Source organism: Urocitellus parryii, chromosome 2, assembly GCF_045843805.1.
Source record: "Urocitellus parryii isolate mUroPar1 chromosome 2, mUroPar1.hap1, whole genome shotgun sequence".
NCBI lineage: Eukaryota > Metazoa > Chordata > Mammalia > Rodentia > Sciuridae > Urocitellus > Urocitellus parryii.
In genome coordinates, this window is record NC_135532.1 from 38,503,409 (window position 1) to 38,518,648 (window position 15,240).

The 15,240-nt window shown below is 34.7% G+C and overlaps 1 protein-coding gene across 2 annotated transcripts in view; it reads right to left on the reverse strand.

Moving 5' to 3' along the window:
- Positions 1-15,240, reverse strand: part of Fndc3a (fibronectin type III domain containing 3A) — a 161,204-nt gene that overhangs the window by 50,669 nt on the left and 95,295 nt on the right. For both annotated transcript variants that reach the window (XM_026393672.2, XM_026393673.2), the window contains 2 exons: positions 13,764-13,840; positions 2,220-2,457 (listed from right to left, as the gene is read on the reverse strand). In XM_026393672.2, coding sequence (XP_026249457.1) covers positions 2,220-2,457; positions 13,764-13,840 — 315 coding nt within the window. The remainder of the gene's footprint in view (positions 1-2,219; positions 2,458-13,763; positions 13,841-15,240) is intronic.

The window sequence follows — 15,240 nt, forward strand, 5'->3', positions numbered from 1 at the left end:
CATAAAAATGTAATCAATTAGTATATACATTTAAATTGTGGTTATTCAAATGCTTTATATTTTATCTATTTCTCAAGAAACAAAAAATATGTTACAGCAGTAGAAAGAGCAGGAACTTTATTATCAAATAGACATAAGATGGTTAAAATCCTCAAGAAACTAGTGTAACCTTGTAAAAATTATTTAGCATTTCTGAGCCTCAGTTTTCTCTTCTGTTTTTTGCAGAATATTGAGGATTAAGTGAGATAATAAATTTATGAGCACAGTGCCTATGGCTTACAAAGAATGTTCCATCAGGTCTCACTTTGGGAATCCACACAAAATGTGCATGGAAAAGGGATTATGGAAGCAGCTACTAGCTAGGAAACCAGTGCCATAAGTTATTAGGATCCTGTGTTAGATTTCCTGGCCTATAAACTTAAAACACAATATGAATCTTGCCTTCCACCATTGGGTGGTTTCGTTAGGGGTTTTAATGATGCAAAATATTAATAATTATGAAACCCAGTTATATTTTTCTCAAACATTTACAAATTGCCAAAATTAACAATACAGACAGAAGGATGGGACTTGTAGCATAAACTCTTGCTATTGTAAAGTACGTCTAGGCTGGGGATATAATTCAGCGGCATTACTTAGCATTCATGAGGCCCTGGGTTCCATCCTCAGCATTAAGGAGTTGGGGGGAAGGTGTCAAAAGTATGTTTGTTGGACCAGCACATGAGCACAACTTGGGAGATTGTTAGAATATAGAATCAAGTCTTACAGAGATTATAGTCAAATAAAGGAGACAAGGCGTACAAATTGACCAAAAACAACAACAACAGCAACAACAACAAAAAACCCCCAAAAAACAAAAAAAAAAAACAAAACAAAACAAACAAAAAAGAAAGAAAAGAAATAGAAATTAAGTTTCCTGAATTCTGTGGGAAACAAACAAACAAACAAGATTTCAGTGCTAAAGACTGATAAGGTAAGGTTGGGGAAGATTCCTCTGAAAGCTGAAGTTTAAAAGAAAAGGAAAACCTAAAGAAAATGGGGAAGAATATTCTTGGCAGAGAGGACACTATGTGGAGAGAGCCTGAGGCAAGAAAGGCTTGAAGGTTTTGAAAAACTTAAAAAATGGAGGGCAAAAGTAGAATAAGTCAGTCAGGGGCCATAGGACAATGGGGTTCACAAACAGGACAGGGGATAAACGGCAAGATCTGGTGATAATTTTAGATGTTAAAAGGGTATGTCGGGAATATGTTGAAGCTGTGTGCTACTGGCATCTGGTGGGTAGAGCTCAAGGATCCTGCTAAACATTCAAATGTGTGCAGTTTTGTTCCCCATAACAACGACTTATCTGTTTTAAAACATCAATGGTAGCACACTTGAGAAACCCTGGTCTAGGGGAAGGGTTTGGGATTTTATTCCAAATGTAATGGGAAGTCGTTGAAATGTTTTAAACAGGATATGATCTGGTTAATACTTAAAAATGGGTTACAATTGCCATAATGAATTATTAGGGGATAAAAACAAAAAATCTAAGTGGAAAAGGCTGGGGCATAACTCAGTGGCAGAGTGCTTGCACATGTGAAGCTCTGGGTTCAATCCTTAATACCACATAAAAATAAACAAATAAAAGTTCTGAAACATTAAAACAAACAAACAAAACAAAGTGGAAGGCTGCTGTTTCAGTTGTCCTGGAAAGAACTAAGGGTGAACTGGATTTGAGTAACAGTAGAGAAAAAGTAGATAATTTGGCAATCTTCCAAAAATAAAAGATATTAATTTAGATGACCATCAGCCTTCAATTTTAGCAAACTGAGTTATTAGTGATACCACCTACTGAGATGAATAAGATACAGAGAGAAAGCAGGTTCTGAGGTCTAAAACTGAGAATGATATCATATACATTTCAGTTGTCCTATAGGAGACATTTAAATGGGGATTATCAAGATGGCAGCAAGATTGGGGCTGGGTTGTGGCTCAGCGGTAGAAAGCTTGCCTGGCGCATGTGAGGCACTGGGTTCAATCCTCAGCACCACATAAAAATAGATAAAAATAGGGTAATGATCATGAGGATGATGCACTTAATATAGTGCTTGGGCAATAGAATTGTGTTATCATTACTATATGTTGTTTCTTTTATACAATATGATGAATATGGTGATCACCATCTCTTATATCTGTGCAAAGAATATCCAACTCAATAAAGGATTTTTCAGATGTCTTACCTACATCTCCATATACTTGTGAAGACTGATACTGTGGCATATACTGTGTTGCCATGTCTCCAGCACCGGTCACTGGAGAGTACATATGGCGTGGTGGAGGGGGCATCATGGTTGGGACAGGAATGAAACCAGGTAGAGGAGGATGTGGAGAACGGTGGATGACTGTGTGACCACCAGGGTGAAACTCTGGTGCCTGAGGAACCACAACAACTCTTCGAACACCATTGTCTTCAATAACCTACAAAATGAATTATGAGATTAAAAGCAGAATATAAGTAATTCTTTTCAAATATGTTAGAGTAAGAAAATATAAATTTTAGAGAGTCAATATGAAAAAATTTATTAAATACATTAGGTACACATGAATTAACACTGAATAACATGAAACAATTTTTATTTTACAATTCAATATAAATCTTAAAATACTGATGAGAACAGTCAAATATTATAAACAATGAGCACTAATATCAGGTACATGTATTACATGCATTTAGTTATGCAATAATTGTGGTTTAACAGGAATATATTTCCTTTTCCACATTATGGCCTAGAGTGGAGGGAAAACAAATTGTGAAAAGTCAAAGGAAAACAAGTTGTGAAAAGATGAAAAAGAAGAAGAAGAAAACAACAACAACAACAACAACAAAAACCCTGGATCTGGATTTTTAAAGAAAAACTGTGTATCAGAGTTTAGGTACAAAACTCTTATGACTGCAACAAGGACAATTTAAACAGTTTATCATTTCAAGTGAGGCAAATACCAATATTAACCCCAATTTTTTTTTAAGAAAAATATCTGTGGTTATGAGGCTTAGAAATTATGCTTTTTCCCTCCTTTAAATAGGAATAAAACTGAATAGATATTTTTCTTGAAATGACAGATTACCCACTGAACCTCACTGGTGCTATAAGGACACACAGGAAAGCCTCAAATGCTATAAGACTTGATCTCAAAATTAGGAACCTCTCCACTACAATAAGGCCCTTACTCTTAAGCTTAAAACGTTACTACCAAAGTAGAATAAACGGTTAACAATATTTTTCTTCATGAAACAGGAAATAATTATAAAGTTGCTAATTTAAAGACAAATCTTTTATATTGTGCATGAGGATGGCAAATTTTATATGCTAATACACACACACATATATAAGTGTTTGGTAGGTGTAAGTATATTAAAATAAAACTTGTTTGGGTATAGATGAACTTAAATTACAGGGCCAGGTATGGTGGCACATGCCTGTTATCCCAGTGGCTTGGGGAGCTGAGGCAGGAGAATTGCAAGTTCAAAGCTAGCCTCAGCTATTTAGCCAGGCCCTAGCAACTTAGCAAGATCCTGACTCAAAATTAAAAATAAAAGGGCTAGGGATGTGGTTCAGTGGTTAAGCACCATCCCTGGGTTGAATCCCCAGTGCCATAAACAAACACCTTAATATTAATCAGATTATATTAAACTTTTCTTATCTACTGGAGTGGGATATGACTGGTCTGTAACATGGGATTGGAAAACCAAATGAATTCCTGTTTATAAATGTCACAATGCCTTATTTTCAGTAAAATGGATGTCTCATTTCCTGGCCTTTTTTCCCTATTCAACTTGTTTCTGAATTTAAGTCTTAAGCAAGTGCATATAGTTGTGAAAACTGAATCACATCTGGAAACCTACTGAAAGAAATCTATGAAGTGTTCACAGGTTTTTAGTCTCGAAACTATAGGAAAGGACATTAGAAGTTTGGAATGGATTTGGAATGAGCTAAACCCCAGTATCTGTCACAATACCACTTTCTCCTTTATCAGTGATTCCCAAATCTTCAAAGACTTCACATTTCTGATAGGATTACAGTTGATAATCATTCAGCTTGGTTCCAACTTACCTTTTTAGTCATATCTTTCTTCTGTACCAAATCCTGAACCCGTAACTGCAGTCAGGCTGGCATACTAAAAAAAACCTGTGTTGAGCTGACCTGTACCTTTCCGTATCTTGTACTTTTGTTTACAGCATTTTTTCTCTTCATTTTACTTCCCATTAATCTATAAACATGCAAACCCTATCTATCCTTGCAAATCTAGCTCTAACTTATCCTCCTCCATTGATTAAAAAAAAAAAACAACCTTAGAAGTGATATATATTTGGTAGCACACATACTAACACAACAAAAAGGACAAACACACCAAAAGTGAATTATTTAGCATGTTATAAGGTGACAAATTTTCTGAATAAAAGTACTGCAGGTAAGGGTACTTTTACAAAAATATTGTGAGAGAGGTACAGTTTGCAGAGTAAAATAGAGTGATCAGAGTAAGCCTCATTGGCAAAGTGAAGTTTGAGCAGAGACTTGAAGGAAGTAAATGAATTAACCATATAGAATATAGAGTGCTGGGGCAGAGGGAACAGTTACTACTGAGTCCCTAATGCAGAAGTGGGGCTGACTATACCCAAGTAATAGAAGGAAGCCAGTATGACTAGATGAGCACTTATGGAGGTGAAAGGGCAGAAGCAGACAGGTCACAGAGAGAAAGGGGAAATGGGATGGCCATTTTTTATATGGTACCAAAAAAAAAAAAAAAAAAAAAGTAAAAAGGAGGGGAGAATAGGGAGTTATTGTTTAATAGGTAGGTTCACAACTTCATTTTTCAGCAAGATGAAGGGTTCTTTGGATAGATGGTGGTGACAGTATTAGAACAATGTCAACATATTCATTCACTACTTAATTGTTGACTTCTACATGGATAAGATGGTAAATTTTATGCTATGTGTATGTTACATTTTTGGCCCCCCCCCCCACCAAAAAACACAAAAACTAAGATGTACAGGAGAGGGAGAAAAACAAACACAAAGAGCCAGACTTCACCATTTCAAGTAATGGTCTAAGCAGCCAGTAACTTCGGCCAGAGACCTTAAGTCTCAGCTAAGACTAGCTCCTCTATTTACTACCTTTGTGACCCCTGGGCAAGTTATTCAAAATGTCTTTGCCTCAGATTCCCCATCTAAAATGGAGATAGTAATAATACCTACTTGCATTATTATGAGGAGTCAAGAATTAATATTGGTTCCTTGAGAGATATTTAAGTTGCAGAGTAAAACATATGCATATGAAAAATTAACAAACACTGCAGTTTTAAATAGAAATATCTGCTAAGTCTTCAGAGGCTTAGCTGCTGAGAAGTAGCCAAACATGTAGACATTGAATTTCATACCAACAGGGTAATCTAATGATGATGATTAAAATAAAATCAATGAATTGTAAAAAGGTAAAAAAAAAAAAAGGATAAAATACAATTCAATTTAGTCTGTTAATAAAAAATAAAACAAAACAATGAAAAATATATCATGGTCTGATTCCTTAATCACAGTTGCCACCTAATTCTGACTAGGCAAAGTTCTATTTTCTTTCCTTTATTGAATGCAGAAATAACTGAGAACTGAAGAGAGAGGAGTTTGTGTTTACTACCTGACATTTTATATTGTTTGTGTGTCTTCCCCACCAGAATGTAAGGCCCATGATAAATCTGTTTTGCTTACTGTTTTCTTTTCAGTATCTGAAACAATACCTAACTCATGGCAGATGCTCCAAAAGTATTTGTTGAATCAAAAATATATGTATTTGGGCTGGGGATGTGGCTCAAGCGGTAGCGCGCTTGCCTGGCATGCGTGCAGCCCGGGTTCGATCCTCAGCACCACATACAAACAAAGTTTTCCGCCAAAAACTAAAAAATAAATATTAAAAAAAATTCTCTTTCTCTTTTAAAAAAATATATATGTATTTGCTTAGTTCCAATAGTATATTATAGTCTTCTCACCTCTTAGCATCACAAAGCTATTAGATTCTGTGACTTGCCTCAATTCCCACAACTACTTTTATTACCTCACCCGGAATCCTGAACTACTTCAACTTTAAGCTTTTAATACAGCTATATCTTAACTATTCACTCAAAAAATAATTTTAGATATTCAACCACATATACATGATGTCAGTAAGCACAACCTCTTTTTTCTCTAACTCTTCTACTTCATGTTCATCTGAACCTTAGTCCCCTACCTTCCAGTTTCCCATACCCCTTGCCTTTTCCTTTTGACTGTTTTCCCCAGGAAAGACAGAGAATAGATTTAGATCAGGTTGGTTTATAAAATCTTTGGGAAAAAAAATACACTGACCTTACCACTGGGTGCTAACAAAGTAAAATAGGAAATAAAGTTCAAAGGCATAATATGAACGCTTTCCTTAAATTGATACAAGTCTTTCCCCTGCATTATGAGATCTACAATCCCCCTTCCTGTTAGGTACTCTCTCATCTCCATAACAACCCACATTCCATAAAAAAGTAGCTAATAAAGCCATTAAGAAAGACAGCAGGACTTCTGATATTGCCTTTCAGGAGTCCCATTCAGGTAGTTTATAAAACTTTGATAAGCCATTAATGTCATCACTAAAATATCAAATGTTAATTCTGCCTTGCAATGCCATGTTCTTAGGGACTATCATTACTTTGGCAGTAAATTAAAATTCCTTCCACTCTTGTCACCATTTGCTTTCTATGTCATTATTTGCTTTGTGTTTACATTTTATAGTTTACTCTTTCATTTCTCCATTTGACAGCTCAGATGGCATATATTTCTGCTGGATGTAGTATGCCAATCTTTCACAACCTACCCTTTCTTATTTGTTAAATGGCAATATTAAAGGTTATTAACATTATGCCTAAAGTAAAAAGGGCCAGGCCCCAGAAATGGCTATGGAACTTATCTATGAGTAAAGTGCATAATCCTGGTTTACAGACTATATACAATCTTTTCTAATCTTTTTGTTATCTCTGAGAGCTTCCCCCCAATTTGTAAAAAAACCAAACATACCTGGAATGTAACAACAAGGTTGCTGATTAAGTATAAGTAGGAAAAAAGGACTAATGATAGGTAAAATGATAATGTTATTTAAAATTGTTTAAAAATATTCCAGTAATTTAAAAAAGGGGATATGTGTGATAAAACAACATTAGCAATTTGTTTATAATTGTTAAGTTGGATCATGGGTACAAGACAGGTAATAATTACTACTCATTCATTCTACTTCTGTATAACTTTGAAAATGTCCATCATGAAGAAGAAATTTTATAAACACACACACACACACACACACACACATATGAAAGTAATAGTAATCCATATACACTAATAATTCATGTGGGGAGGTTGTGTTATACATATTTTGTGGGAATGCAAAACTGATATGAACTTTACTTGAAAGGATGGTATTATGTATTCAGAACTTCGAGGTGATAAGCAACTTTCGAGGTGATAAGCAACTTAGTGAGAACCCCGTCTCTAATAAAATACAAAATAGGGCTAGGGATGTGGCTCAGTAGTCGAGTGCCCCCAAGTTCAATCCCTGGTACCTCCCCGCCCCAAATACTTTGAATTAATAATGCCATTTCCAAAAATTTATTCTAAGGAAATAAGAAACAATACTAAGATTTGTGCAGATATTCACTATACCTTTATAATCATGAAGGAAAAATTGGAAGGAGCCTAACTAATCACAAAATAAAAATAATTAAATAAAGATATTGATAATATCTATAGCTTCTAATTCTAAAATTTTATAGTTTTGAAATACTTTAATGGTATAAGAAAATGATCATATCAAGTATAAATACCATGCATATTTAAGGCTTATAATTTTTTAATTAGAGAAAAGGCTAAAGGGAAATATCCTAATATACCTTTTTGTATATTTTCTAAGTCTATATAACTAGGATCATAAAAACAGATAAAAATAAAAGTGTATTGCTATATTTGTTCTTTATTACCAAATAAATTTGCTAGACTTTGTTTGAAAAAGTAATATTTCTTTAAATTTAAGCCTGTGGTAAGCAATTTTATTTTGCTTTCTGCATCATTTGAATTAGTTTTACGTCTCTCTATTTTGTTGGATGGCATGTTTAATAATTTTTTTTCTTATAATAATGTTTAAAAGAAGATAATCTATTTTCTGATCCAACAACTAAATCCATGTATATAACTAAAGAATTAAACCTATTTTTACCATTTAAAAGCTATTACTGTTCACAAGTGGAAAAGGGAAAAATAGTTCCTAGAAGCCCAATCTTTATGGTGACAGAATCATTCTATAACTATATAATATCCCTTTCTCTTCAAAACTAAAGGTCAACAGAACAATTTATTTTCCCATTACTACTAAAGTATCAGAACAATAAGATACAAATATCAACAAAAAAGTAACATCAGAGAATTCTTGAATAAGAATATAAAGTAAAGTAAGAGTAACATAAGAAGTAGCATGTATGGGCTTTGAACATTTCAAAGGAGAAAAAACCAATTACTCCTAAAGTAATGTTTAGTATCTGATACCCTGGCTATCTAATGTTACTCTCAAATATGAAATGAAAAAGAAACTTAATAGGGATATGAAATTGGTAAAACATGACAAATTTGAAGATTAACATATCCTTCATAAATCATGTTCATGTGCTTCTCTTAAAAGTACTTTTGATAAATCTTGATCTTTAATTAAGACCTATCTGCCTGGTATGGCAATACATGTCTGTACTCCCAGTGTCGTGGGAGTCTGAGGCAGAAGGATCACAAGTTTGAGGCCAATCTCAGCAATTTAATCAGACCCTTGTCTTCAAATTAAAAACATAAATAAGGGGCTGGGAATGTGGCTCAGGCGGTAGCGCGATCATCCGGCATGCGTGCGGCCCGGGTTCGATCCTCAGCACCACATACCAACAAAGATGTTGTGTCCGCCAAGAACTAAAAAATAAATATTAAAAATTCTCTTTCTCTCTCTCTTCTCTCACTCTCTTTAAAAAAAAAAAACAAACATAAATAAATAAAAAGGGCTGGGGATGTAGCTTAATGATATAGCACCCTTGGGTTCAATCCCCAGTACCATAAAAAACTCTCCCAAAATAAAAAGATCTATCTTTTGGCTCTTTTATTTTTCTGTCACAATATGTTCTTAGTAGCATTCTCATTTCCTCATTTATGGATTAAAGTGGTCCCAACACTGGATTTTAATTTTTGTGGTTCTTGCTGGCTTGATCCAACCTGTTAAGATACATAAATTTGCTGAATTGTTAGTATGTAGTGAATTGTTAGAAACATGACGACACAGCAAAATTTGACCTTCCTTACGTTACTAGCCTTAAAGCAAAGGAAGGATCGGTGTATAAAAGTCTAAAAGGAAACTAGATAGTTTGTACTCTTGGATCCTGCTGAGCCAAACAGAACTTATATATTATTAAAGCCATCTATAAATTTTAATACTTGATTAAACTTGCAGCTTCTGGATTGCTAACATTATGATTGTGTGTTGTTTTGGACAATCTGTCAAATGCTCACTTAGCTGTACCTAGAACTTATGTATGTGTGTGTGTTACCAGTGATTGAATGCAGGGATACTTAACCACCCAGCCACACTCCCAGGCCTTTTTAATATTTTATTTAGAGACAGGGTCATGCTAAGTGTGCCTTGCTAGGTTGCTGAAGCTGGCTCTGAACTCACGATCCTCCTGTCTTTGTCTCTTGAGCCTCTAGGATTAAAGGTGTCCACCACGGCGCCCCCCAGCCTAGAACTTGGATTTTAATGATAAATGTTTCCCAACAGAAATTGTGGTATTAGGGAATGAAGTTGTTTTGACAGTGATGTGAAAATGTAAGAATATAATCTTATATAATGGGTACTTAAATTATTTAAGTAATGATAAGAGTAGATTTTTAAAAATTATCCCATGTGCTTGGAAGTAATAAATGTCTTATGAGATAATCTTGATCCAAAGGTTAATAACTGTAGGTCTGCTAGCCTTCCACAACCTTTCCAGCAAGATTGCTGTTTAATTAATTAGACAACTATTTATGGGACACCTACTACATTTTGAGTTACCACAAGAATGCAAAAATAATTAAAAGGCTACTCTTCAAGGAACCTAAATCCTATAGGGGTTTAAGGCACACACAATTATCATATTAGGTGGTATATAATCAAGAAGTGGTACAAATAACTTGGTATAGGCCCTCAAGGACAGATCACATTCCAAAAGGCCAAAAAGGGGAATTATTCCCTAAATAATAACTTTAACAAAACAATGGAGAAAGAAAGAGATGAGCACTTGGGAAATCATGCAAAAATGGATACATGATTGAAAGTATAAAGAGAACAACCTGCAATAGCAAACTAGGACAAACTATGTAATGCCTTAAATGTTAAGACACCTATACTTTATTGAGTGGGTAAGTCAACTAAAGGCTGTTTATGCCCAAAGAAGTAAAAAGATTAAAAAAAAAAAAAGCCACGAGAAAGTTATTTTAGTGGTTCTTTGTCTAAAGATATAGTACCTTAATCTAGATGATTATTTCCTTGATGTTTTGAGCTCCTATTATACAGGCACTGTACCTAGAACTGAAGATAAAATCAGAACAAAAAGTCCTGCGTGATTGAGTCCAGTTAACTCTCTGACCTCACTCCCTACTATTATTCTGTCCTGACAACTCACTGTTGTTCCCAGGTATGAAACATGTTCTCATTTTAGGCCATCTGCACTGTCTGTTTCTAAAACCCTCTTCCTCAGACAAATGAATGGTTAACTCCCACTTATCCTTCAAGACTTGGTTCAAATGTCCCCTTTCAATGAGGCCTGTTCTAACATCCTATTTTAAAATGTAATCAGCTCTAACCCCTTCCCCCATCACTCCTACCTAATATTAATCTATCTATTGATTATAATTTTTGTTTGCTTCTCCCTACAAGAATGTAAACTTCAGAGGGAATAAGAGTCTTTGTCTCTTTTATTTAGCATATGTATCCCAAGCATTCAAGGGCACTCAACATATACTTGTGTGGAACACTGATAAAGACAGTGTTTAAGAATTCATAATCTTCCTAGGAAAAAGAATTAGTTAACAAACTGAAAAATTCATTAAGACACATACACATATACATAAATATTATATGCCAAGAGATTCCAAAAGGAGAGGTCCCTGGAAAGGCTTAAGGAAACCTGCTTTTAGAAGTTCATGAATGAATGAAATGAGAACAGGAAGAGTTTGTTGCAAACATAAAAAGAAAAGGTATTATAAGATGAGAATATCAAGTTGCCCTATAATGGAAATAATTTGTGTCACTAGTACCCAATACAGAGTTTGGGACAAGACACCACTCAATAAATGTTGAACTTTATGCTAGAGAACAGTCTTTGTATAAGTGAACAAAATTCAAGAAAGAACAACAGAGAAGAAGTAGAAAAAAATAAAGACATGCAAGAAAATCTGGGATAAAATCATAACAATGATGTCAGATTTTTAGGGGTCAGAGAATCAGGCTGGAAAAAAGTCCCTTAGATATGGGTACATAGCAGGGAGAAGGGTAATATAGGCAGAATGCAGACTATAATAAATTAAGGAGTCAGTGTATTAAAAGTAGAGATACCAAGCAGAAACTATTCTAAAAGATTACAATGTACTTTATTATTATTATTATTATAAACTTTTTTTTTTAATGTGGTGCTGAGGATTGAACCCAGTGCCTCACATGTGCGAGGCGCGAGTGCTCTACTGCTGAGCCATAACCCCAGCCCTTACAATGTACTTTATTTTTAGTTATTATTTTATTGGTTTTTATTAGTTACACATGACAGTAGAATCCATTCTTATTCTAATTAAGACTCCATTCTTGTGGGGAGGCATGATGGTGGGGTTCACTTAGGTAATTTCATATATGTACAAAGGAAAATTAGATTTATTATTTGTCTTTCCTATTCTTACACCTACTCCACTTCCCTTCATTTCCCTTTGTCTAATCTACTGAACTTCTCTTCTTCCTCTCCCCACTTTATGGTGGTTTAGTTTCCACATCATCGAAAACACTTGACCTTTGGTTTTTGGGATTTATTTCACTTAGCATGATAGTCTCTAGATCCATCTATTTACTGGCAAATGTAATAATGTCATTATTCTTTATGGCTAAGTAATATTCCATCATGTATATATACACCACAATTATCCATCTGTTAGTGGGCATTTAGGTTAGTTCCATAGCTTAGCTACTGTGAACTGTGCTGCTATAAACATCGATGTGGCGGTATCACTGCCCTATGCTGATAAATCTTCTGGATACATGCTGAGGAGTGGGAGAGGTTGCACCTATTTGCAGTCTCACCAGCAATGTATGAGCATACCCCTTTCCCCATATCCTTGCCAAGATTTGTTACTTGTATTCGTGATAACTTCCATTCTGCTGGAGTGAGATGGAATCTTAATGTAGTTTTAATTTACATTTCTCTAACTGTTAGAGACATTTAATACTTTTTCATATATTGTTGATCATTCATATTTCTTGTTTTGAGAGGGGTCTGTTCAGTTCCTTTGCCCACTGTACTTTGAACTATGTTATCTCATGTTATCATCTTATCTTACAATAAGGGCACTGAGATTCAAGGAAGGTGATTTGCCCAAGGCCTGGGAGCAAGCAAGTATTTGAAGATATAGATCCAGCTTTTCTGTCTTTCAATTTCAGATTTACTTCCATTCTCCCAGCCAGCACGTACTATTATTTTTGCTGTTGTTCATATAGTGGTGTGCTTCATGAAGTAAGCCAAGAATCTACCATAATATCCTACCAATATTTTGCCATGATTAGGGAAGAAAAAAAGAGAGAGTCTGAACAAAACTAAAATGTAAATTCAGTGTTAGGTAGAGAAAATGAGTATTTTTCCAAGGTGATAAATGCAGGCTATACAGAATCTCAGTACTCAAAGAATACCCGGCAAATCTAGAGCTTAATTCAGTTTGCTTGCGTATATAACTTAACTATACTTGATTCTCTTTTTTTTAACCACTGTCTTTATTTTTTTTTTTTGTGGTGCTGGGGATTAAACCTAGGGCCTCATGCATCCTAGGCAAGCACTTGACCATTGAGATACATTCCCAGTCCCATACTTTTCTTTAAGACAGAGCTTGCTAACATGTGAGCAGAAAAGGTATAGTTGGGCAGTGATACTGATCCCTTCAGCCCTTAGGACTGCAGATTTAAATTCTCTTCTATTTATCATAATATGCCATATAATTTCTATCAGTATCTGAGAGCCACTGCATGAATAAAATTGGAAGGATTGTTTTGGCTTACTTCTAAGCAAATGATTAATTAAAAAATATGATAGTGTAGGTGCCCCATCAGCTCAAATAACTAACATTAGTTACATACTCAGGGAGATATAAACTCCAAAATGAAGTTTCTTTTGTACCCAAAGACAAGACCAAATGGTGAGCACTGCCAATATACTTTTTTCTCCTTTACAAATGTACTGAAGTACTTAAATAAATGGATTCACCAAAGATGGTCAGCATTTTACATTGTAATTTTCCCCCATGAGAACCAGTTAAAAAGAATAACTTTATTGGGGATTGGGCAGAGCCTCATGCAAGAGGCCCTAGGTTCAATCCCAAGCAATGTACCCCCCCTCCCCAGAGAGAGAGAGAAACCTCATCACTATTATAAACATACAATAAGAAAAATAACATAAAAACATACCTGTGGGGCATATCCAGGAGGCACATAAATAGGAGGCACAGAACCATTTGGGGACATCATTGGAACCTGAGCAGGACCTAGATGAGTCAGAAAAATGATTCATTAATACATGACTGCTTAGCAAGCCAAAGTTGAAAACAATTGACTATTTTATCTAAACACTAAAACCAACAGTAACTGTATCACTATAAAAAGAAACTCAGGTGACTTACTTGTTATTAATGTTTGCCTTATAAAAGCACCAATTACCTTTTACCTACACTTGCGTTTCTCAAGCTTGTCTAGTGATAATAGTTACCTGGGGAACTTACTAAAACATAAGATTTACATGCTCTTCTAGAGATTCTTATTAAAATGCCTACAATCTTGAATAATTATATTTATTTTATAAATATTCCAGGTGACTCTCATGATTTTGCAACTTGGAAACAGTGACCTGGAGAAAACCAAACAGAACTGTGCATATTTAAAAAAAAAAATCAATAAGATAGAAAAGCTAAATTCTCAAAAGTAATGGGAAAAAAATCAAGAAAAAAGGGAAGAGAAGAATAGTTAAAATATACATGTGCTTTGTTAGGTTTAAGACTCTCATGTAATATAAGTCATGTCTGGGGGTGCTTAAGAACAAAGAGAATTGTCATATATGTATACTTACCCCAAAATATATATATATATATATATATATATATATATATATATAATTTTTACACTGATAAGTTCTAAAAAAGAAATGTTTCTTTTTTTATATTTTTTAGTTGTAGGTGGGCACAATACCTTTATTTTTATGTGGTGCTGAGGACCAAACCCAGTGCCTCCCACGTGCTAGGAGAGCATTCCACCACTAAGCCACACCCAAGCCCCAGAAATATGTTTCTTTTATCCTTTATTTCCTTTCATTTTTATAGTGTTATGCTTTCCAAGTAATTTTTACAAATATTATCACTTGTTTACCTTCTCTTCTCACTTTTCTGGGAGTAATATAAGCATTTTGGAGGTGTTTTATTCTTTCTAGAAACTAAAATCTTCCTTGCTTTAAGTAACTTTTTAGAAAAGTATCTCACTTTCAGATCCTTTCTTCTTGTAACTTGAGACTACTGTATCCTTTCACCCACTAGTTTTAATCACTTGAAATGAAAACTTTTCAAAGAAATCTCTTATTTCTAAGCAAATAAGGAATCTGATAATTAATGTAATAGGGAAAGAATCGTTTTTTATATGCAGAATTTAAATCTGCCAGTCAATGTAACTACAGGTAATATTACACATGCTTTAGGAAAACAATAAAGAGCATGGAGGTTCCAGCAAATCCAGATTCCAGCCTTTCTAGGGAAGGGGGAGGGGTGAGGACAAAACAATACAATGGTGATGGGGGAGGGGAAGGTTGAGGCAAGAGGTAGGCAGGAAAGAAAAAGAGAATGTGAAAACAGGGTACAAGAGGAGAAGAAGTGCTCAACAGGCAAGGAAAGGCAGGGTTGGG